This window comes from Lotus japonicus, chromosome 1, assembly GCF_012489685.1.
Source record: "Lotus japonicus ecotype B-129 chromosome 1, LjGifu_v1.2".
NCBI classification, from domain to species: domain Eukaryota; kingdom Viridiplantae; phylum Streptophyta; class Magnoliopsida; order Fabales; family Fabaceae; genus Lotus; species Lotus japonicus.
This window is the reverse complement of record NC_080041.1, coordinates 99,745,857-99,771,191: the sequence shown is the minus strand read 5'-3', so window position 1 is coordinate 99,771,191 and position 25,335 is coordinate 99,745,857. Positions and strand designations below refer to the sequence as shown.

The 25,335-nt window shown below is 36.7% G+C and overlaps 2 protein-coding genes across 2 annotated transcripts; both read right to left on the bottom strand.

Moving 5' to 3' along the window:
* Positions 1-3,289: 3,289 nt before the first annotated feature.
* On the bottom strand, positions 3,290-4,214 carry LOC130732322 (agamous-like MADS-box protein AGL80). The gene has a single exon (XM_057584391.1). It carries the CDS (start codon positions 4,122-4,124, stop codon positions 3,585-3,587), a length of 540 nt encoding a protein of 179 aa, XP_057440374.1. The 5' UTR covers positions 4,125-4,214; the 3' UTR covers positions 3,290-3,584.
* A 2,095-nt stretch (positions 4,215-6,309) lies between these two features.
* Positions 6,310-9,920, bottom strand: LOC130728328 (auxin efflux carrier component 5). The gene is made up of 5 exons (XM_057579768.1): positions 9,027-9,920; positions 8,307-8,392; positions 7,946-8,103; positions 6,972-7,048; positions 6,310-6,617 (listed from the first exon to the last, which is right to left on the bottom strand). Exons 1-5 carry the CDS (start codon positions 9,743-9,745, stop codon positions 6,545-6,547), a joined length of 1,113 nt encoding a protein of 370 aa, XP_057435751.1. The 5' UTR covers positions 9,746-9,920; the 3' UTR covers positions 6,310-6,544.
* Between the last annotated feature and the right edge of the window lie 15,415 nt (positions 9,921-25,335).

The window sequence follows — 25,335 nt, the reverse complement described above, 5'->3', positions numbered from 1 at the left end:
TCTAAGTATTGTATGATACTTAGGCCCTGTTTGAAAGAGCTTATGTAAATAGCTTACAACCTACCTGTAAATTATTTTGAGCTTATTTCTATAAGTTGTTCAAATTAGCTTATAAATAAGAGTTTATGCTCACCTTAATCTTTTTTAAACTTATTTCAATAAGTTTCTCAAGTTAATTTATGAATAAGCGTTTGATGGAGTTGTTTACCTAAACGCTCCGTGATTATAATACTAAAGCTTTGTAATGTATAGAAAGCATGAGTAACTGATACCAGAAGTGCTTACTTTGTGCACCAAACTTCTTTCTCTTTTTGATTCAATTCACCAAAAATAAAAATCACTGTTTATCAGTATTGGTAAATCTATGGCTGTAAATTTTGGAGTTGCATATCTCAATTTGGTGTCTTTGAGAGCATTGTTTGGGAATCTTTCCGACCTCAACTCGGCTACAGCCCATGTGCTGTTCAAAGCATATTTTATGAATAAAATGTGTTGGGTCTCTGTTTCATTATTTTGGCTGTAAATTTTTTATGAGCTAGCTTGTTTATAAAATTTCAAAAAAAAAAAATCAAATACCAAGTCTTAATATAAGGCATTTGCTCTTGTGGAAGCTGACTAACAATGGGTTAGCTACTAACCAAATGAGATATCAGCGTCATCTATCCCCAACAGCTGCGTGTTCAGTTTGCTGCAGGGAGGAGGGAGAGCTTGCAACTGTATGGGTTTAGTGATTGGCACCTAGATTTTGGGGTGGTTTGTGGCACATAAGAAACTTGGATCTTTGAGCAAACACAACATAGGCTCTTCGTCTAGGTGTGCTGAGCATGCTGCACACCCATCTCAGTCAACTCTCCCCGCTAGTGCTCTTGCTATCCTACTTGTGTTGCTCCGGTGCTCACGATCACTTTCCTTGCTTTTGTTCTAATCAATATGGATGTAGTATGTGTCACTTTCCGAATGGTAGCCGAAATGCCTAGCTACTCTGGCAATGCAAGATCCAACTGTGATGTGTCTGGTGTTCCCTATAGAAAGTCTCTAATCGAGATCAAGGCATGCCCATAGGAAGGCAATGCCAGAACTGCATCGCTGTCCCATAGTCATGCACCAAAGGCATACAAGGCCCAATGGGGTTCTGAATAAAGCGTGTAATACAACAATGAAGTATTCAGACAACGGGGTTCTGAATCTTATTAGCCTTTGACATACTAGTTAGGTATTGTCTCGACCCTGTGAGCTCAAACCATAATTCATCTCCTCATCATAGTTGTTCTCTACTGCTTTGTATGCCTTTGAAGTGACCGATTTCGCTGTCTCAAATCCACAAATCCCATTGAATATGGCCATCGTCCTGGATCACTATGCGCCCCTCATATAGAATCCTACCATGTAGTCAATCCCCCTCATGGTTATTAGCGTTGGGTGAGCCTCTCCATTCTCACCAGGTTGCTAAAAACTCCAAAGTCAGTTTCATTGAAGTTGGCTCTATAATATCAGCAACCCACTCCCCACCCAATGGCCTTGAGTGCCCGCCATACATCGCCATCCAGCTGACGGTCTTGAAGATTAAGATACCTTTGTATGAACTTTCTAGGAACAAGTATTTGTGGTTCCTATTTTGTTGGTGTAATTCTTGATCTCTTCTCGGCTCTAGAAGGTGAGTCAGAGGATTCCATTGCAAAGTATCTGAAATCTGACACATAAATTCGTTAATTCAGGGTCTTTGTTCAGCAAAGCACCACACCACCATGGCGAAGATTTCCACGAGCATGCTAAAGGGAACCACGACCGTGTTTGAAGGTTTCCCAAGGTCAAGGATAGACTATTCTTCACATATGTAATTAATTAAGTTAAGAATATTGTGAATATTTGCCTTCTATAATCATAAGTTATATTCCTAGATGTATGGCAAATTTTGCTTGAACGAAAGTGACTCATTTTGAATTAGCACCAACTCATAGAACCAGCCGAGTAACAGAGAACAGAGCGCAACATAGAAAGCTAAGTTGAGAAGACTGAAATAAAACTCAATCTCAGTTTAAGACCTCCGCACCAGAAATAGTGCATCCCCTGCCAATAATCCCACACAGTTGGACATGCGGAAAGGAAGCAGAGCAACGTCACAAGCTGAAAGATGTTGTAGGAAATGAGCTTCCTCCTTCGGTACTGCAATAGACACCCCACAACACTTGTATATCCTCATCCAAACTTTCCATAAACTTTCACAGGTGAAGAAGAGGTGAGAACTTGGTTCCTCCTCCAAAGAGTGAAAGGGTCAAGGGGCATAAGGATTTCAGTACACTTTGAAGAACTCTCTTCCTTAAATTTTCTCTTGACTGGACTCGGTTTAGAAGTACTTTCTAGACACTTTGAAGTACTCTCTTCATTAAATTTTCTCATTTCATTTTCTTAGATTTGTTATGGAACAAGAACTAACCCTATCAAAGCTATATTTTATTCTTAAACTGGTGATCTTAAGAATTTATTAACGAAACAAACTTAAACAACTGAAAAATCACAAGTTCTTAAAACACATAACAACGATCAAGTAAATTTAGGCCAAGACTATTTGTACCCTCCCTATTTACTATACACACCATCCCCTTATTTTTTAATCCCAACATAGAAAACATACAAAGTAGAAAAAAAAAAACTCTCCCAACCTCACTTTCTTCTTCCTTCTTCCTCTTCCACTCTCACCTTCCCCATGCCTATTTCATCTTCTAAATCACATCACACACCTTAGAGGTATTTGAAGTTCCAAATCAGTGTAGAATATAAGTGGGTGAGATCAAGAGAAGAATAGAAGCTCAAAATATGTGTGATTTTGGACATTTTTACTGTTTTTGCGTAAATCTGGGTAGAATATATGGGTTCCGGTTTGATCCGCCATTTAAACTGCGGACGTTTTATTGCTACCGCAACTTAAATGGCGGTAACGTCCGCTAACTTAGTAGCAGTAGCGTCCGCAATTTTAGTTGTGGTAGCTTCCGCTATCTTAGTAGCGGAGGTTAGGTTTAGGTTTCCATTCTTCTTCCTTTGCCAAGACCACCGTTAGCCATGAATGAGAGAGGAAGATGGTTTGAAGATTTGGAAGGGGAAGAAGGTACCGTGAATGAGAGAGGGAGAGAGATGGTGAGGAGAGTAGGTTTTTTGTTTAATTGAATCAGTTTTTTTTTTTAAATTGGCGGTATAATTGTATTTTTGCTCAAAAGGGGATGGTGTGGATAATAAATAGGGAGGGTACAAATAGTCTTGGCCGTAAATTTATTCATCCAACACATTTTAAAAGCAAATATACTTAAACACAACATCTAATAGAGTAGACAAAACCATGATTATTAATTTTTTAAAGCAATTTTTTTTATTAATATGCGATCGATCAGGAGCTAAGAGCCCTCCAAGTTGGTGAACAATAACAACTGAAAAAATCAAGCCTAGCAAAACCATCCGGGAAACCCCACAACTCAAAGATTAAAAACCAAAATGCAACAACATAATGAAAAACACCCAAAAGATCCAAGTACCAAAATTCCTATCGCGCTCTACGAGAACTGATCTGCTTCGCCAGCTCCTGAATGGTGTCTTCATTCCTTGTCTATTGGCTTGACTGCTTCATCTGCCATTTGAGCTTGGCTCTGTGATGTTGAAGCCTTGTTGTCTAGTTCAGTGATCCTCCAATTGACATGCTTCAGCTTCTCATCAATTATCCATGCCATATCATTCAACTCAACATTGTTCATATTGTCAATAATATTTCCATTGGCCATTAATTCGAACATGCGCATAGACATCTCCATCTCCCTGTTCTCCTTCTCAAATTTTGCTAATTTTTCTGTGGCCTTTAGAATCTTTTCCTCCAAAAAGCTCTCCTGGTTCATCATGTTCTTACTCTTCCCAAATTCTGAATAATTATTGAAATTGTTGATCATCCTTTGAACCTCCGGTGGAGATGGCCATACTAGTGGTTGGTGATGAAACTCACTATAAACCACAGCACATACATCAATCCCACAAAGGGTGGTGAGTTCTTCCAGCTTCTTCAGCATGCCCTTTTTCCTTCTCACGTATGTTGCCTTCCTTGAAGATCCATCGACGATGTACTCAAGATTCACCTTATTTCCCATGGTGAATAGGAAAAGAGGAGGAACACAAAGGATATTGGGAAGTGTTTTTGTGATGTTCTTACAACAAGCAATATGTTATTTATATAGCCTGAGTATTTGATACACTCATCAACACAGCCAATCTCATCAACACAGCCAATATACCTCCAACTGTAGACAGATTATATTATTTATTTTACTTTCAAAAAAAATATTTATTTTAATGTTCTAATATATTGTTCATAATATTTTACTTCTATCCCAAATTTATTTAATTTTAATAATATTTTAATTACTGATATATCATATTATTAATTCTAAATTAATAATATTATTAATGCTTATCTACAAGATAATTTTACTTTTCTATATATATGTAGATAGATTAAAAAAGAATCAATTATATATAATAAAGTCTTAAATTCAATTATTAATAAAATTAAAAATGCCAGCCCTGATTAATATAAATTGAGGATATATAATCTCATTCATTCTTAATTAATATTATCATTAAGTTTTAATGATTGGTTTAACTCATCATCATTTTCTGTCAAAAAAAAAAACAACTCATCATCATTTATTTAATGAATGGTTTCTCATGGATTTATCTTAAACCCTGTACCAGAATAAACATATTATTGTGAATTAATTTTGTAGTATAACATTTAATTTATATATAAGACAACTTTAAATGTAATAACTTATAAAATTAATAAAATAAGTCCTGATTAATAAAATTTAATGATATAAACTGTCTTATTGTGTCATGTGATTTACCTTCACCGTTGTTAGCTTGCTGGATGATAGAGCTATATTTCAAATTTTGGTAGAGGATGCACTAGGATACAAGAAGAGAAAGATGGCGTATGATGACCTCACATACGAGGCGACGTGAAAAATATGAAAAGAATGGGTGGGACAAGCAACACAGCAGTTGTTAGAATCTCTTAATTACTTTTGAATTGTGTATTATTTCTCTTATATGTTAAGTTACAATTATGTAACTATAAGAAAATTGCTAGTTATCGATGATTAAAAGTCGTCAATAACATATAAAAGTCATCAATGAGTAGGATTTACTAACAGATAGGGATGGAAATAGATCAGGTCAGATCAGGCTTTATATGACCTAAGCATGACATGCATTACAATTTTAAGGCCCAAGCCAGCCTATGGCCTGTCATAGGAAAAATTTGAAGGCTTGACCTGACCTTTTTTATAGTCTGGTCTGACCCACTAGCTTGTTTGTTGTTGGCCTATTTAACATAATTAATTTTTTTATTTGCCTAATTCACGCCCAACAGAATTGGGAAAATTAGCCTTCATCCGCATGCTGGATCAAACCTTTAAGCCAGAGCCAGTTTTGTGCCATTAATCTGTAAACTTGACATTGAACAAACCTTAACGTCATATTGCAAAGCAAATGCAGATTTAAATTGAAAAATGAAAAACTACAAATTTTGACACTACTCAAATAAAAAACGTAAACTCAATAGAAACTAGAAATTAAAATGCCATATAATACAAGGAGATGAAAAAAATGTAGGTGGTGCCCTCAAATAGTCAAATCAAATTAGGAATCAAAGAGAGGAGACATGTTGATATAATCAATTCAATTCCGTACACACAACCATGCGTTCTTCATTATGTAATTCAGAGCATCGAACAGATTAAGATATTAAGATATCATAATTAAAAGTAAAAACTTTCATAATAAAATATAAAAGATTGATTCTCAAACCAAAGAAACTCTAACGAATTGACAAATGATAGTAAGGTGAATACATAGCCGCAGCAGCTTCCAATGAATATTAGGGAGGGAAGAGTTTAGCGTTTGATTAAGGGTGGGTGGGAGCGACAGAATGAGTCTTGGGCTGTTAGTCTATTTTTTGTTTGGGCCAGAAGTCTCATTTTTAATTTGGGTTTACATATCACATGTTTTTTTAATACATGCAAGCTGTTAGGCCACAGGCATTTTTAATAGCCTAGACTCGGCCTACTTAATTAATCAGTATTTTTAAAAAAGCCTAAGTTTAACTTTTTTAATTATTAAATGGGTTAACTCAGGCCTGGCCGTAGGCTCCGGATAGATCGTCTATCCTATTTCCACCTCTACTAACAGTGACAGACCACGATGGCAAGAGAGTTGTGTGTATTTCCAACGACATTTAGATATCAAATTGTGTTATTGCTCCAAGTAATCAAGTTTTGATAGTAATAGTCCCCGCGTCTAAACATGGATGGTTTCAACATTTGTGTTACATTTCATGGAAAATAAATAATAATTGACTAGCTGCCTAACAAATATTAAAAATAAAAAAATTACAAGTTAACACATGATGGTTTTGGTTGCCAAAGTTTTAGTTCAACTTTGACGAAGAAAGCTTGAATTATCCCCCTTTTCTTATGTTTTTTGTCTTAAAAATGGATCTCTGAGAGGATCAATGCATAAACTCCAATATTGCATAGTAGGCAACTAAGACAGGAAGCGAAACAATCATTCCAAAGATCACCCTGAAGACAATAAAATTTAAAATATATATTAGCATAAACTGCAACATATTACTCTACACTTGTTCCTCAATTTCTTTCAAAGTTTTAGCATAGGAATTGTAAAAATAAAGTTGGTTTAAGAATTCTTCAACATAATAAGCAAAACAGTAATGATTGGTTACTGCAAGACATCATGAGACACTAATAACACTAAATTTTGTAAAGGTTTTAGACCGCCATCAAACGTATTTTATAATTTTTTCTATAATTTTTCACTTTACAACGGTCTATAACCTCAATAAAAATATATGTGATGACACCATTTGAGGTTCACGTATCATGCACAGTTGTAAGATAAAGGAATATTGAACTTACGCAGTACTAAGAACCTCTGGATGTAGCCCGTATTCTTTAGCATAAATGAAGGATGTGATGGATTGGGGAACTGCAGCCTGCATGCACAAAATAGAACAAAATAATATTATAATTGATATCGTTTTTAAGCTAGAAATTAAGAACATAATATTTATTTAAAAAAACGTGTCTATTATTTTTCATAAATGATATAGACAATCCTGTTATTTTCAAAAAAAAAAAAACAATCCTGTTATTTACTCTGAAATAATGTTTTTTTGACGGGTACTCTGAAATAATGTTTATGCCTAACTCAAGTTTGATTTTTAGATAAGTTAATTTACTATACTAATTATTTTGTTTATTTTTTTTTGAAATCAACTATTTTGTTTATTTCAACCGGACATTACCTACAATTGATTTAAAAAAATCAAAATAGAAGGTTAACAGAGCAAACATGTAGTGTGACATCCTTGTTCCATATTCCTCCTCACTGTCACTCATCCACTAATTTGGATGCTGACACGCTTATAATTAAATTGGTTCATTGACTGTAAAAATATTTTCACAATTCTTAATTGTGTAAAATATCAGTTAAATTAATCAATGTTTTTAGTGATTAACTTGACCAACGTTTTACATATCAACACCTTCCTTTTATGTATGAACAAACTTGTCCTCGCACAATTTTTTTGATGCACCAATTTCACCACTCGCTTACCAATTTACAATAGATGAATAGTGACTAGAATTCTCTCATCCTTGAAACTATTTTAGGATAAACATATAACACTTTAATACTTTTTTACAATACTCTCATTGATTGGTTGATCATATTCACGCGGATTCTACTAAATTGAAAGAGTGACCTGTATTTTTAGTGCACTCATGACTTTTAATTAATTAAAGAGTGTTACGAGTATTTTTTTTATATGGAATTTTTGTGTATGGGAGTGGAAGCATATATGCATGTTTGGTGAATTGAATGAAGTTACCTGAATGATAGCAACTCGTAAAACGTCACCATGCAATCCAACAGCGATAGCACTAATAGCCATAGCTGCTGGCCCCGCAATGAACTTTAAAACCAAACCAAACACACTCAGAGTTGGTCCACACGAAATCAGCTTGTCCTGAAGTGCCATGAAAATACCTGCATATATGCACATCACACAATATATATCACCTACTAATCCGAATTAACCGCTTATTTTTTATTTATCTAATTAAGTTGTCAATAAAAATACATAGTGAATTAGTGATAATCAAAATAGACCCTTCAACCATGCTTGGCATTAAGTACCATATTATATTGTTATATACATGATATATAACAATATTAAGTAAGTCACTCACCCATACTAAACATGGCAGTTCCCATCCCTGCTTTTGACATGATCAATATAGACCCTTCAACCATGCTTGGCATCTCCAAATTCCACCTATATATATATATATATATATAACATACATGCACATCACACTCACATAAATAATAAAAATATTTGATATACAAAAGCAGCAATTGGCAAATAAAGTGAGAGTCTCTTAAAAGGAATCAATCAATAGTTTCTGACACTTCGTGACATGTTATTGACATACGTGTTCAACGATGGTTTTTACCATATATATCTGCTAAATGTGAATAGAAAAAAAAGACGTTACTAAGAGTTTTAAAACGTCTGAAAAATAAATACGCAAAACTTTGTGGAAGTTTGTGCCTCTTTTCTAAGTTGTCAGAAAAATATTTTATTTGATTAAAAATTGCCACAAATCACGTGTTTCAATATGTGTCAAAACTTGCTATATGTCAATAAACATTCTCCAAAAGAATAAACGCTTGCAAAACATCATAAATTATTAGTTATTATTTAAATAAAATAATTATGTTCGAGCTGAGAACATACACATTATAGTTGGCTCAAATCTCTTAATAATAATGACTTTTCATGCACAAGACTCAAACTTAGTACTTTATTTAAATAAAATCAAGTATGTATCACTCAAAACAACCAATGTTTTGTTAAATGATTTCAACATATAGACAAATGGGCATGAAATTAAGAAATGGAGTACCTGTTAGATATGAAAGCCCATGAAATACCAATGACACAACCATATGTATTTGGATTCACTGCAAGCTTAATCCCCACAAGCTTCATCACCTTGTATAAAGGAGGCCTAATATCAGTACTATTGTCTTCCACATCAACAGCTACTTCTTTCCTTTCTCCATCTTCACGGTCCGGCAAGTTACCACCGCCGCTAACAACCGTCATTTTTGGTTTAGCGTTGAAGGTGGTGGTGGTAGTGCCCTCAATTCCCGCCCTTCGAAACTCCATCACAAAGAGAAGCAAAGTGAGCCATATGATCGCCTGCACGACCGAAGATTGGACCACCAGGTCCACGCCTAGTGGTCCATACATGGACTTCACCATCGGCACTCCCACGACAAGCGCGTTCGTGAGAGTGCACAGAGAGAAGCTCGTTATGAACCAGCAGAAGCTCACTTTGCTGCTGCACTTGGCCCAAAGGGCGAGAACCGCGATGATGATGAACTTGGAGATGGTGTCAGCGGCGATGAACAAGTAGTTCATCTTGAAAGGGTCGATGTGAGCGGTGAATTGGAAGGTGAAGAGTGGCAAGGTGAAGTAGCAGACGAGCTTGTTTATCGCATCGCACTGTTCTCTTGTGAAGATGCTCCACCACCGCACGGAGCCGTAGCCTAAAAACAGGGCGAAGTAGAGTGGCACCACCGCTACTATCACCTTATACACATCTTCTAAGCCGATCATCTTTTTTTAATTTTTTTCTTGTCTCTCGCTCTCTTCCCTTTTGTGCCCTTTATGATCTTAATTCCTTCAACTTCTCAAGAAAAAATTATGAATAATTTGCATGCACAAGGCTTCTAACTAGCAAGCTAATTAAGAGCTGTAAGGAAAGTGCATGTTAAGTTCAACACATCAATGTTAAGTATTTATATGCGAACTGTTAAGAAAGGACAAAAGGTAACAATGATACTTAGACGGAGAGACACTTCAATTTCTCTACTTATATCATATTACATCACATATCACATCTATTACTTAATTTTCTTATATTTTCTTTTTCATTCTAGATTTCTGCATTGTACGGATGTCTATTGACGCCCTTAATTCACTCACACTAAAAGAGAATAAAAAAAAAAGAAATAAGGAATATGATAAATAATGCACTAAAAAACAATAAAAAACAATACAAGTGAAAAAATGGGATGGATTAGAAAATATAAGTCAATGTATAAAAAATCATGAGCATATTAATAGTTTTATTCTACAAATTAAGATAATTTCCATACACACACATTGCGAACACGCATGTGTATAAAATTGAAAGTGAAAGATAAAATATCATATCAATTAAAACAGAGATGATGTGTGTACATATACTTTCTGGTTGGGGTAAACCTAATCAAATCACCAGGATGAGGGTTGTGAGCGAGGTAAGGAACACAAGAGGAAGATACTATGCGGGGGTGATGTCCTCTGCCAAGGGGAATAAGATGGGGTAGTACTTGAATATTGAACACTAGTACCCTGACGTTCAAGTTAATTGGAGTAACTTAAAATGCAAGATAAGGAAAATAGAGTATTCTAGTAATATATCTTTGTTATTTGTGTAAATACAGTTCTCGCACAGGACAGATGTCGAACGCGATGCTGGGACAACCGGTTCGACAACTGACTAACAGTAACAAAACCAGAAAAATAATAAAGTAGAACACAGAAGATTGGTAACCCAGTTCGGTGAAACTTCACCTACGTCTGGAGGGTTTGCACCCAAAGAAAGGAAATCCACTATCTCAAGATTCAGGAATTACAGACACTCATGAACACCACAGTTCATAGTTCACTTCCTAATCTACCCAAGTGTATTTCTACTTAGTATCTCAACCTAAGTATGAGAGTCCCTCTCCCTTTCTCTCAATCACTGCCACAGTGATTGGTAACAAACAATCAACAATCAGAGTTTGAAGAATTAAAGAACACAGAACACAACTTTGCTTTATAGAATCATGGAGCAAAGTTTGTTCACAAGAAACAAGGATAAAGAACAATGAACAACCCTAAAACACTTGATCTCTCTCTATTAGCTTCAGTGGTCTTCAAGCTTTAGGTCTTCATCCTTTTTATAGACTTCAGCAGCAGCAGGTAGGCACTAGGGTTTGTTTGGGCTGAAGTAACAGATTGCAACAATAATCAAATCAAAACAGAATCTCCAAAGATCTTGTTGCGTTTTTCCCAAGTAAAGATAGAAACAAATCTTTTATCAAAGATTGTTTCAACAAATAACAACCCAACAATTAAAACCCTTCTGAAATAGCTACTTGCTCCTCAAGTAACTCAAAAACATATCTTCAGCAAATCTTCAGAGGGCCCACAAAATTAAACTTCAGCAAAGGACTGATGTCCTAGCTTCACGAAATCAGATGCCACGGCATCTGCTTCGACAATCAGTTGTTTTTGACAAAATGCATGACAAAATGTTCCAACAATCTCCCCCTTTGTCAAATTTTGTCTAAAACAACTCACAGATCAGAGAGGATAAAAACTAGAGAAACAACTCTCCCCCTTAGTCAGAGCTCCCCCTCAAACTGATGCATCTACACAACCAACTACCATACTTCAGAAGACATAGTCGGAACAAACCACTTAGCAGCACAAACACACAACCAGAGGTACAATCAACCTTAGCACATGATGTCTTCAAAATGGATCAGCTTGGACATCATCATATCAAAAATACTACCATCAGAAGCTGGCAGCACATACCCAGAAGTACAGCTAACAGAAATACTGCTCATCAGAAGCACCGTCAGAAATACTGCTCATCAGAAGCAACATTTCAGAAAACAAACATAGCCATCGTCTTGAACTTGTCTTCAGACCAGAGCTAACACTATCAGAACACACATAGCACAGTAGAAACAGAAGCAACTTCACCTAACTTCTGAGAACATGAACATCTGAACAAACTTCTGATCTGCGAACATCTGAACAAAAACAACTTCTGATCTGCGAACATCTGAACAAAACCAACTTCTGAACTACTAACTTCTGATCATAAACAACTTCTGAACCACAAGCTTCTGAACATAAACATCTGAAAACACTGTTCACACACTTCTGAAACTTCAAAACAGCTGAAACCATCTGAAACATAAACTTCTGAAAACTCAAACATCTGAATCACAAACTTCTAAATCACAAACGTCTGAAAACTACTCCCCCTTTTTAGCACAAATTTGGCAAAGGTAGCACAGCATAAACAACCCATCACTTCTAAGACCAGAATGACAACAATTCATGAACACTTTCAACAACTGACTTCTTGCAAACGGTAGATGGTTCAGAACCCAAGGTAGATTGATGGATTTGGAGATCAAGTTCAGATGTGTCAACAATGGGGTTTGGATTTCCAACAGAGGGTCCCATACTCACATCTGAAGTAGTCTCAACTAATGTGTCAACATGGGGTTCAACATTTGGAACAGAAACAGATTCAACTGATATCTCATGAATCACACTAGGCACAATAGCATTAGGATCTGCACTTACAGATTCACCTATGCTTGCATGAACAGTTGATGGTGCATTTGAACCTTCAAGAGAACTTGCAGCAACAAATTTCTTCCTCCATTCCTTCATAACATCTACACCAGAACTCTGAGATTTAAGAAGAGCAACATCCTTGTTGGTCATGAGAAAATGCCTAGGAGCCTTCACAATCTCTTTCTTCTCCTTCTCTTTAAGCCCACTTGGTTTCCATTCTTTCCTTGTTGGAGCTACTTGTGGATTAGTCCTTGGTTGATCATGAGACTGAGGATATCCATATAGCTTGTAACAGTAGGGCCTTATATGACCAAGTTTTCCACAGTGATGACATCTCCAAGTAGATTTCTTGGATTTTCTGAACTGAGGGTACACATGTCGTACAGAATGATGCAACATTGGGTCTGACATTGGTTGCTTAGTTTGCTTTTCAGATGAAGCAGACTTATTTGCACTCTTGTAGCTGAAGCCTATCCCCTCCATATCTCCAACTGTTTTCCCAACTTTCAGAATCTCCTCTAACACATTAGTGCTTTTATTCATCATACGAATAGACTTTTTCATACCTTCAAGCTTTGAGTTCAGTAATGTTACCTCCTCCTGCAGTTTTGCATTAGTGATCTGAAGTTTCTCATTCTCCTCACGCAACTTGCTGATGGTCTTTACTTCTTCTTGCAAACTGGAGTTATTACTCTGAAGTTGCTTCTTCTCAGCAATCAAATCCTTGACTTCTTTTCTCATTTTCTCACCATACATACATGATTCCTCCCACTTAGCCAGCAACAATTTGTAGGTTTCAACTAGTTCTTCCTCATCACCATCACTTGACTCAGCATCAGAATAGCACTTCCCAATGAGAGCCTTTACATGAATAGCCTTGGTTGTATCATTCTCATGTTTGTCTTTGAGTTGAAATTCAGTATTCTTCACATTGTCCGACACATTGTCCAGGACATTTGTATTTGACATTCTGCCCAAACTCTTCAACGCTTTGTTAAGTAATGATACAGCTTCTGCAATGTTTGCATCAGTATCCTTCTCCCTCTGATCTTCATCTTCTTCAGTGTTGGACACAAAGGTTATACTCTTCGCCTTCTTCTCAGATCTACCATTAAGAGACATCTCAAAGGTTTGCAAGGAACCAATGAGTTCATCAACCTTGATGTTACTGATGTCTTGGGCTTCTTCAATGGCAGTTACCTTCATATCAAACCTCTTGGGGAGAGACCTGAGAATCTTTCTTGCTAACTTTTCTTCAGACATTGGTTCCCCTAGGGCAAAAGAAGAGTTGGCTAGATCCCTTATTCGCATGTGAAACTCATATATGGATTCATCCTCATTCATCTTCATAGTTTCAAACTGAGTTGTAAGAAGTTGAAGCTTTGACATACGTACTTTTGATGTTCCTTCATGAGCAGTCTTGAGAATCTCCCATGCTTCTTTAGCCACAGTACATGTGTTAATTAACCTGAACATATTTTTGTCAACTCCATTAAAAATAACATTCAAGGCTTTGGAGTTTCCAAGAGCTTCGTCATCTTCTTTCTTTGTCCACTTATCTTCAGGCTTCAATTCAGTTGTGGATGCTATCACAGGATGTTTCCATCCCTTGACTATTGCCTTCCATGTTATACTGTCCATAGATTTGAGAAACACCATCATTCGAGCCTTCCAGTAGTCATAATTGGTACCATCCAAAATTGGTGGCATATAAATTGATCTTCTTGCATCCATAATGTTGTCCTTGAGAACATAATATATTCCCTGGAGCTCACCCAACAGAGTAGGGTGCCTGCTCTGATGCCAATTGTAAATACAGTTCTCGCACAGGACAGATGTCGAACGCGATGCTGGGACAACCGGTTCGACAACTGACTAACAGTAACAAAACCAGAAAAATAATAAAGTAGAACACAGAAGATTGGTAACCCAGTTCGGTGAAACTTCACCTACGTCTGGAGGGTTTGCACCCAAAGAAAGGAAATCCACTATCTCAAGATTCAGGAATTACAGACACTCATGAACACCACAGTTCATAGTTCACTTCCTAATCTACCCAAGTGTATTTCTACTTAGTATCTCAACCTAAGTATGAGAGTCCCTCTCCCTTTCTCTCAATCACTGCCACAGTGATTGGTAACAAACAATCAACAATCAGAGTTTGAAGAATTAAAGAACACAGAACACAACTTTGCTTTATAGAATCATGGAGCAAAGTTTGTTCACAAGAAACAAGGATAAAGAACAATGAACAACCCTAAAACACTTGATCTCTCTCTATTAGCTTCAGTGGTCTTCAAGCTTTAGGTCTTCATCCTTTTTATAGACTTCAGCAGCAGCAGGTAGGCACTAGGGTTTGCTTGGGCTGAAGTAACAGATTGCAACAATAATCAAATCAAAACAGAATCTCCAAAGATCTTGTTGCGTTTTTCCCAAGTAAAGATAGAAACAAATCTTTTATCAAAGATTGTTTCAACAAATAACAACCCAACAATTAAAACCCTTCTGAAATAGCTACTTGCTCCTCAAGTAACTCAAAAACATATCTTCAGCAAATCTTCAGAGGGCCCACAAAATTAAACTTCAGCAAAGGACTGATGTCTTAGCTTCACGAAATCAGATGCCACGGCATCTGCTTCGACAATCAGTTGTTTTTGACAAAATGCATGACAAAATGTTCCAACAATTTGACTAGCGTTGCTTTATGTAGAGGTGGGTTTCGTGCCTTCTGAGTTATCGAGGTACGGGGTTACAGAGTGCTGCATTTGGACTGAGGGGTCCCCAGTTTCATGGATCCACATGATCGTTGGATTGGTCTGACCTTTCCTAATTATGTGGCTCTAAGAGGGTTGTGTGGGCTTCGTCTTCTCGATCTCAACGCGCGCGACGGGTGCAGAGCCTCGATCATTGACCTCAATAGGACTAGTGATGGGATGGGTTAGAGTTCTGTCGTTCGCTTGGCTCCAAGGAAATGATCAGTCTCATCTCGTATGTTTGCATGAGTTATCTTGTTCCCTCGTGACAAGTATCCATGTTCGGCAGACTGTCGACTATGAGGGAGTAATGGGAGGTGTGTTACGCCCGAGAATCCCTAACTTGTTTTCATAGTAGCTCTACAAAGGAATCCGCTAGCTCATCTGTTAGATCACTTGCTTGCAACTATCGCTCGACCAAAAATATAACTTGTCCCCTTCTGATCCATTCATTTCTGCAAGTAGGGGAATCCAAAGCTAAGCCTCTCGTCTATTACATAACCTATGAAAGCTATAAGAAAAGTACCAAAGGTGCTTTAAGCAGCAGTGCTTTGTTGGGGTGGTGAAGATCCGATTGAAGAGGAAGAAAGTGTTGGATGAAGCTTGCTAGGGTACGTTGCTCCTTAGGGATATATATGATCTTGTGGACGCCAATCTTTGATTGATACCCTGATCCATCCGTCGGAACAGTACTCTCAGCCCGAACAGAAGTCTCGTGTCTCCGTTGTTGGCAACACCGACGATAAAATACAAGATTAATTGAGTGTGGCGTGAGAATACCCAAATCCGCTGATATAACACTTTCCATTGATTCTCTTTTTATGTACAATTTTGTGGTTTCTTTTATTTTGAACGACAAAAAGCTTTCATTACTTAAAAAACTAAGAACACTACTCTCAGTTGCGATACGGTCACTATAAAACCCAACCTATATCAACTACAAAAAATAGTCCAAACAAGACTCACATATGGAGTAAAATATTTTCTCTACCATCAATTTGGGGTTTTAAGCAGAAATTTCAGGTTGGAGTACTGTTGCATACAATTAGATCAAAATTTTGGTCAAAAGAGCTTTGTCGCTCATAGTTAGTGGTCATATTCATTTCAAACAAGACTATAGTTGCGTCAAATATTTGGTATGAAGAGTTGAGCATCTCATACTGCATTAAGTATTTGATAGTAAAGTTTTTATGCTTATAGTGATTTTATCCGACTCAAACATGATGATTGTGTCCGTGAAGGATATTGTGGTTTAAAAAAAAAGTCTCGTATCTTATTGGTGGAAATCTCCTTGCATATAGAAAAGAACATGTCAGTTTTTATGTTTTAGATTTGTCTATTAATAATGATTTTAGACATAGACATGGGTTGGTGGAGTACGTTCTAAGAATTGGATTCCATGCAATATGGGTTCCTGAGGGCTGACACGAGTGAGTCTTAGTGCATGCAAATGTGTATTTGTTTTCACCACCATGCATGTTTTATTTTGTGGTCAGCAATTTTCAATAAACAGAATAAAGAATGAGGTGCAGCTAGCTAACGATTATTATTCCACTCATAGTGTTTATGATTTCATAAACTATTGGCTTATTGCATATTATTCTTAGCACAGCACAAAGTACGAATTTGAGACAGCTCCAATAATGTAAGCATCCTAAGTTCCTGCTTGCAAATGAGGCTGTTACTTCTTTGTTTTTTTCAGTAAGAAGGTGACTACACCAACGAATACCAATTTTGAAGTCAGTCAGAGAGACTTGAATTAAAGTAGAACGTTGATGTGTCCTGCTTGAGCATAAATCCCTCATTCTCATCAGTCGACAGTCAATTACAAATTCGTTTGAATTTTCACTTTTGCAGTCACTAGACACATCTAGCAGTATTTATTGATTTTTAAATGATCTTCCAAAAATCTAGCATGGTAGTTGAGCGTGGTGGTAACCGGCTGAGGTGGTACAATGGATGAGCATGACGGTAGAGGTACCTTCAATAAAAAAATCCACGCTCAAGTCAGTAATTAGTTCAAAATCATAGAGATAGAATCGCAAAATTTAATTAGAAGAGAAATAAGAGAGTATTAATGAGTGATCTGAATAGCTAATAGTGCATTATAATTAAACATTTTTTTTGTCAATGCAATCAAACCTTTATTTTCGCAATCGTTTATATTCTTGTTTGGCAATCCTCGCGCCATAAATGCCCATGTGACAACACCCTTACGTTCCGCCCGCGATGGAGGAACTACTACTTCACCAAGACACAAGAAGTAAGCGCTTAGCATAGAAAATCCTAGGTCAGTCTCCTATAAAAAGGGAGGGAAGTAATATCCGAACAAATACACACTAAAGTACACAACTAAACTTGCTAGAGTTAGCGAGCTGCTATTCCAGAGGTCGATTTCGATTTGGATCGAAATTCGGCCCACATAGCATCAAATTGGCCATTAGAATGACATGTCAACAATTATACATATGGAGTCTCTCTCTCTCGCCCGACAGCACCCAAGGACTATGGAAACATCCCTTATACCCATCTTGTCAACACATTTTGTCAAGCGGCAAACAACGCTAGAGGGAGTTGCACTTGCACCCACACGCAATCAACGCAGAACCATCCAATGGACTAAACATCGTACCCTGTGGCCTAAACCTTCACTATTTAAAGAGAACCAAACCATAAACAAAAGTAACTCTCATTTTCTCTATCACGTCACTAGTTCTACACTTTCTAACTTAAACTTCGGAGTGCTAACGTGTAGGCTACCATCGGTGCATCCAGACGATGAAGGAACTACCCGAGAGCATAAAGAGTCACTGTATCATCATTGTTTCCCATCTCACAACACTCATCCGAGTGATTTGGTCGAACTTGTCCGATCATAAAGCAATGGCTTAATCTGTACCATATGGAGAATATCTTCAATTTCTGTACAGAAAATTTATCTTTGTTTATCTCCCTTGATTCTTAGCTAGCTTGCTCTATGTACTTGATGAACATGAAAACCATTGAATTAGTAGTGGAGCTGGAGTAAAGTGTTAAGTTTAAACACCCTACTCCTCTTCTTTATTCCAAGTGATCTCTGACGTACATGCAAAGTTGCTCATATTTATGTCCAAATAGTGCATACTTGATTTGATGTTAGTGTTGAGAATCAAATAGCTGCTCGCTTCAAGTAATAATCGAACAATAGAGAGTAAAAGAGGACAATTGAATTGTGAGCAATTAAATCAAATCAACTCACAACTCGACTACAGATATTGGTTTTTCTATCCGAATAAATGGAACGGTTCACTTTTATTACTGAGGTGGACGAAACATACAATCAAATTTTGTTGCTGGAACATTTTACATCAAAAGTGGTAATATATATATATATATATGGGGAATGCTAACTTACTCCCACTTGATTTGGTGAAGGAGTAAATTAACAACCAACACCTTTTTCTATTAGACAAAAAACTCTAAAACTCTCTCTCATTGAAGAGAATAAAGTGAGGTTACCAATGTAATTGGGCATCTAATCTCTTCAACTTTCTATTTGCATATTCTGAATTTGGCATTGAAATCATGTCCGATTTTGTTTCTCCTTTTTTTAAAGCTTTATATGGTAGTCTAGTGTGGTGACGGGAGAGGGGTTTTAAATATGCTTTCTCAGTCGCACATTTGCCCAAGGATGCCGTACCATTTCAACTATTTGTTGGATATTGATTTAATGTTATAATAGAATTTTATAGCAATTTAGTATTTAAAATTGTAGAACGGAGAGAAAGCACCTTCGGGCTACTGAACAGGGTGTCAATTTCGATCCAATGAAACCGGCGAATCAAACCGAACCAATTAAATTGGATCGGTTTAAATTAAAAAAAGGCTACCTTAATTAGTCCGACGGAACGCGCCCTTATGTTCTTTCATGACATTCACCTCAAGAAAACTGATTATTTTGGCCCAAAACCGACCGATTGACATCTCTTCCCTCAAACTCATCTAAATGGTTTACAACTTCACATTACCCCCCACTACTAACTTTTTTATCTGATTTGCCTCCTCCCTCAAACATTTCTCCTCTCTTTAACAATCATAAATCTGAATGAGTCTGAAGGCTAGTGAGGTTTTATGTAAGAGTTATTTTATTCAGATGAATGAGATATATCTAAGTAGAGTTTCATTCTATATCACTGTCATGCACCGTCAAGGAGGAGCCAGCTTCATAGTGTCATCTTCTATTTTTTATGATTTTTTTTCTATATTATTAAACCGTAGTAATCCACCTGACAAAACCGTGACACGTGCAAACCGAACACGAACAACCCGTAGCCACTAATCGTTCGGTGGCGGGTCTAATGTTTTGATGTTTTTCACCCGATAAAACCGACTATTTTAGATCGAGTCCTTCGATGAAAATATATGGGATTGATGGTGTTGAAAGATTTTTTACCACTCTACGTTGAATCTCTCAAGACTCAATTGTAGTATAGTAAAGGGTTTTGTCGTATCCACAGGGAGGTGTAATACTTATGCCGTTCAATAGCTAACAGACTTAAATGATGGTTTACAAATATATTGGGTGTTTGTTTAAAAACATAAAAACATAAATAAAGAAGATAAAAGAGTTGGATTCACCAAGGTAGATAGTTTTGCTGAGATTAGAGTTTCGTTGTCTGACCTCTATGTATTCTATTGATTCACATACAAATATAGTTCTATGAAATTGATTCCTCCCACCATTTCTTATCTTACTACCCAGTCCCCCGGCGTAGAAAATTATCAACTCAGCTATATTAACCCTCAATCCCTTGATCGATTAACAATAGTGAGTAGCATTAAGCATGGATGTTTGAATGGACTAATGATCTAACCCTATCCCTAGACCTTAGAATCATTAGATGATTTTACCTATTTCAGGTTTAAATAGCTAGTTCCCACCATCCTATTAAACCTAAATTCATGTTCTAGGTGATCAATCCAAAACAAGCATAATGCACAAGGTAAAATCATTGAATCATGGCAAAGATACATATGATTAACTCTAGTTCAGACTCAAGAACGTGTGAGTTCCCTACACAAGTTTGAATCAATCAAAATACCCAAGGGGATCAACCTAAGATATAGCATGAAGCAAAAGAGAAAACCATTGATTCTTTAACATAGAAACATCAAATTTGCATGAAAGGAAATCAAATAGATTACATGAGCATCAAAACAACTAGTTCCAATCCCAACAAATGAGAAATTAGCTATCCATTTCCATGGATAGCTTTACAATCATAAAAGAGAAGAAGAACGATGAAAAACCGAATACGTGACGGTTCCCCGGCGATGAAATCGGCTCTAAAGCCTTCTCCCAAGTCTCCTATACCTCCCTTGATGCTCTCCTTCGAGTTCTATCTTTCCCAAAGTTGTGGGTTTCAGTTCTGGTCCCAGAAGTTCTCCTCTGTTATGATTTAAATTTTCCTTTTAAATTGCAAATCTGGCACGATCGCTCAGCCCCTTTTCTGGTCGCTCAGCGCCCTGTTACTTTAGGGATGGGTTTTCTTTAACCGCCTTGAAGACGCTCAGCCCCTTTCTTGGCCGCTCAGCCCTTTTCTGACAGGATAAAAGGAGCTCAGCTGGTTTTTAAAGGGCTCAGCTGGTTTTTAAAGGGCTCAGCTGATTTTTCCCAAACCTTCCAAAACTCTTTATCTTTTCACCAAATCTTCATCTCTTCACTAGATTCATGTCCCTACAACAACAATTGAGATTGGATCTCCATTTAAACACATTCTAATCAAAATAGAGTCAATTTGCAAGATAATTTCCATAAATCACATAGACAAGTGCCTTAATAACAATGGAAAACTACGTAAAATTGGCACTTATCAACTCCTCCCAACTTAGCACTTTGTTTGTCCTCAAACAAAAGGTAATGACTTAAATCAAACAAGCATGACTTAAACTTTTTCAAAGCTCAATTTGCAAGATCTCACAAAGATTGAATCAATGATCCAAAACAGAAACATGATGCCCACAAGAGAATGCATGACATTAATACAACTACTTATGCAACATGAAACTCAATAGGCATGCAGTCAATTACTCTTGATCAGGGAACCACTCAATCGAGTCAGGATATAGCATGTAAATCAGGCAAGGTATGTGTTTCGCTCATGTACATCACTGAATCACATAAGTCAAGATTGTTACTTGTCTCCTCAATCATCAAAACTACATGTGAAATCAAGGATCACTAAGGTCTTTACAGGGTTGTAATGAGGCTAGGCTTCAAAGAATTTTGTTTTTCAGGATATGCAAAGAAACTCAACAAGGCAAGAGAGAAATCACACTTTACATTCATGATATTCACTCCCCTCAACTTGCTTTAAACCAACTCCCATTCACCATGTTCAATTCAACTCAACCCTTTGTTTTCTCATCAATCTCTTCTTTATTCTCTTTTTGTTCTTGTTGCATTTTTTTTCTTTCTATTTTTGCCCTTTTCTTTTCTTTTCAAGCATACTCACATTTGAAAATGTTTACAAATACATTGAATCTGAAATTGCACAAAAAATTCAGCTCAAGAGCCTTCTCCCCCCAACTTGCATACAACTCACACTAGTGAATGCTCTCTTAGCCTATCGAGCTTAGGAAAGTCGTTGTTTTTCTTTTAGGGATAGGGTTATAGTGAAGAACAATACACAAAACATTCAACATTCAGGCTCAAAGGGGTAACAAATGGACTTCTATTGAAATAGGAAGGCTATTTAGCTAAGTAGCTATATATACATAACAAAATATGCCTTGATCCTTTCCTATCAATTCCATGCAGCCAATGATATCAGAGACTCAAACAAAATCAACCATGCAAAGAAGTGATGCTCTCTCAACTCACAGTGTATAGGAACACTCCCTCACAGGCTAAAAAGTTTCAAATAACCCTGATTTTCAAGTAATTTTCATGTTATGCTTCAAGAATTCCAAGTGAATCATGCAATCATATCAAGTCATGGAATCAATGAGTGCAAGCACAATTTCAATCATGGAATCATTCATTTTTGTAGCATAAATCAAGCAATTCTTACAATAGTCATGCAAGTATTGAAACAGTCAGGGAATCATGGAAACCGGAACACGAGTGCTATATATAAACTACACGATTAAAAGGAAACTAAAAACGGTGAAAAAAGGACTCCCTCATGATGTGAATGCTTTGAACCAAGCTCTCTACTTAAATCTTTGATCTCTTTCTCCCTCCATGGGAATTGGACTGTCCTCAGGCCAAATTGCATGATTCACCTATTAATCTGCCTTACAGTCACTAAATAACAGGTTAGAGTACAAGAGATAAATGAGAATATCAAAGCATTGAAACAACTCAAACCCTAGTCCATATGAAAATAGATTTCAAGAGCTTTCCAAAGAGTGGTCATTGGTTTAAATCCAATAAGAAATGAAGAAGTTATGCTCATTTGAATAAAAGAGTGAATTGCTGATAAGGGGGTGGCGCTGAGCGGCCTCTGCATAGCGCTGAGCGGTCGACATCAGAGTTTGAGGCCGCTGAGCCCTATCAGATGGACGCTGGGCGCCCTGTGCAATGTAAAAACTCAAGTAAACTCAAAACCCACAACTCGATCGGTCCAATTTTGAGTTCTACACTTCCCGATCATGCCAATTGATTTATTCACATTCATATATCATTTAAAACTTGTCCAAGCCCTAAAATTTAACAATCAAGCATAATTTAGCAAAGATTCACAATCCAAGTCTTCCAAAGACAAGTTTCCATGCTTTTTCACAACTTGATAGGCCATAATTTGATATATTCATTTCTAGTACATGCCGCTTAGTCCAAGCACACATAAATACCCTAAGAAACTTGTGCGTACCTAAAAATTAGCAATTGAAGCACATTTAGCACAAAAGTCATTCTAGGTTCCATTAATGGTCAAATTTCATGATTTCACAACTCAACACCTTATCTTTTTCATTGCTCAAATTCCTTGCATTCTATGCCTCATAATCACTCATCCATGTCATTTAAAACTTGTGGAGAGCCTTATAACACACAATTGAAGCACATTTTCTCATGACATACTCCATAGACCATACAAGAGCAAATTGACCTTCAATTTTGAAATTTCATCACATCATCAAAGGGTTCACTACAAAACTATTCTTAAACTTGAAAAACAACACTAATTCACACATGAGATGGTTCATAAGTAATGGGAAGCACGATTTCACAATTTATGCAGAAAATGGCTAGGAGAGACTAGTTTTTCATCCGAAACTCACAACCACAAACCCCGAATTTTGCAAAACACTCAAACCATACACACCAACCATCCATATGCATGCTAAATCTAAATTTGGACTTGTTACAACTCTCAATTGCAGATTTTGAAAAGAAATTTCACATGATCCAAATTTCAGTAAGTTTTCATGCATTTTCACAAGTCAATCCCTCAAATTCCAAATTCATCATTTTCATTGCTTCCAAAACCTTTAAACACACTCAATATATCTATCAAAACTTGTGAAGCACCTTAAAGCACAAATTTAATCAAACCTTCACAAAATCACTACCCTAGTTCTAAAAGCACAATAAAAACAATAAAAAACTGGGTTGCCTCCCGGGAAGCGCTTGTTTAACGTCATTAGCTTGACGCAAACACAATCAAGGTGACCATAAACAAGGGTTATAATATAACCCCTTCCGCTTCTTAGGCCGTTTGACTTGGATTTCATTTAAATTCCTATCAAAAGCTTTCCAAGCCAGCAAAAGTTTTTTATTTCTCTTCATTTTCTCAACCCAAACCAATTCACCTACACTCAACTCACATGCCAAGCTATTTACATGCATATGAATGAATGCGAATTTACAATTCTTTGAAGAATTGGATTCAGTCAGCTCATCAAACCTATCACCAAATACAACGTCTATATGCTCAACATTAAGAATTTCATCATTGTGTTGGTGATGTGATATACTATCAAATTCTTCAAAGCTTACCTCATCCTCTTCACGTTTTACCGTTGGAGGGCTTGAAGAAATCGGTAAGTGGTGAAGGGTTGGATCATTTTCTTCTTTTTTTGATTTTTTCTCTTCTTCCTCACTTTCTTCCACTTCCCCTTGTGCTTCAACCACATCTCTTCCATGTTCAGCTACCATGGTAGCTAGCTTTCCAATTTGATCCTCCAAGTTTTTGATCGAAGCCTCGGTATTCCTTTGATTAATCATTGACAATTGCATGAATTGCACCAAGGTATTCTCAAGCTTGGAAATCCTATCCTCTTCAGAGGGGTAGAATGACTGAGATGGTTGATCCATTTAAAGAAGTTGGTGATTTAGAAGCTTCTTGTTGATTCTCCTCTTGAGCTAGATAACTAACACAAGAGATTAGTAACAACAAGAAAAGTAAACAGAAAACAAAAACTGTACACTATATTCACAATCATTCAAGAATGAAAACTACTGCAATGCAATTAGTATTGACACACCTCCCCGGCAACGGCGCCATTTTGTTGAAAGATTTTTTACCACTCTACGTTGAATCTCTCAAGACTCAATTGTAGTATAGTAAAGGGTTTTGTCGTATCCACAGGGAGGTGTAATACTTATGCCGTTCAATAGCTAACAGACTTAAATGATGGTTTACAAATATATTGGGTGTTTGTTTAAAAACATAAAAACATAAATAAAGAAGATAAAAGAGTTGGATTCACCAAGGTAGATAGTTTTGCTGAGATTAGAGTTTCGTTGTCTGACCTCTATGTATTCTATTGATTCACATACAAATATAGTTCTATGAAATTGATTCCTCCCACCATTTCTTATCTTACTACCCAGTCCCCCGGCGTAGAAAATTATCAACTCAGCTATATTAACCCTCAATCCCTTGATCGATTAACAATAGTGAGTAGCATTAAGCATGGATGTTTGAATGGACTAATGATCTAACCCTATCCCTAGACCTTAGAATCATTAGATGATTTTACCTATTTCAGGTTTAAATAGCTAGTTCCCACCATCCTATTAAACCTAAATTCATGTTCTAGGTGATCAATCCA

Coding starts and splice junctions, on each gene's coding strand:
- LOC130732322 (XM_057584391.1), bottom strand. CDS start 4,124: ATGGGAAATAAGGTGAATCTTGAGTACATCGTCGATGGATCTTCAAGG.
- LOC130728328 (XM_057579768.1), bottom strand. CDS start 9,745: ATGATCGGCTTAGAAGATGTGTATAAGGTGATAGTAGCGGTGGTGCCA. Junction 8,393..9,026: donor TGGGCTTTCATATCTAACAG/GTACTCCATTTC, acceptor ATATATATATAG/GTGGAATTTGGAGATGCCAA. Junction 6,618..6,971: donor CCAGAGGTTCTTAGTACTGC/GTAAGTTCAATA, acceptor TATTGTCTTCAG/GGTGATCTTTGGAATGATTG.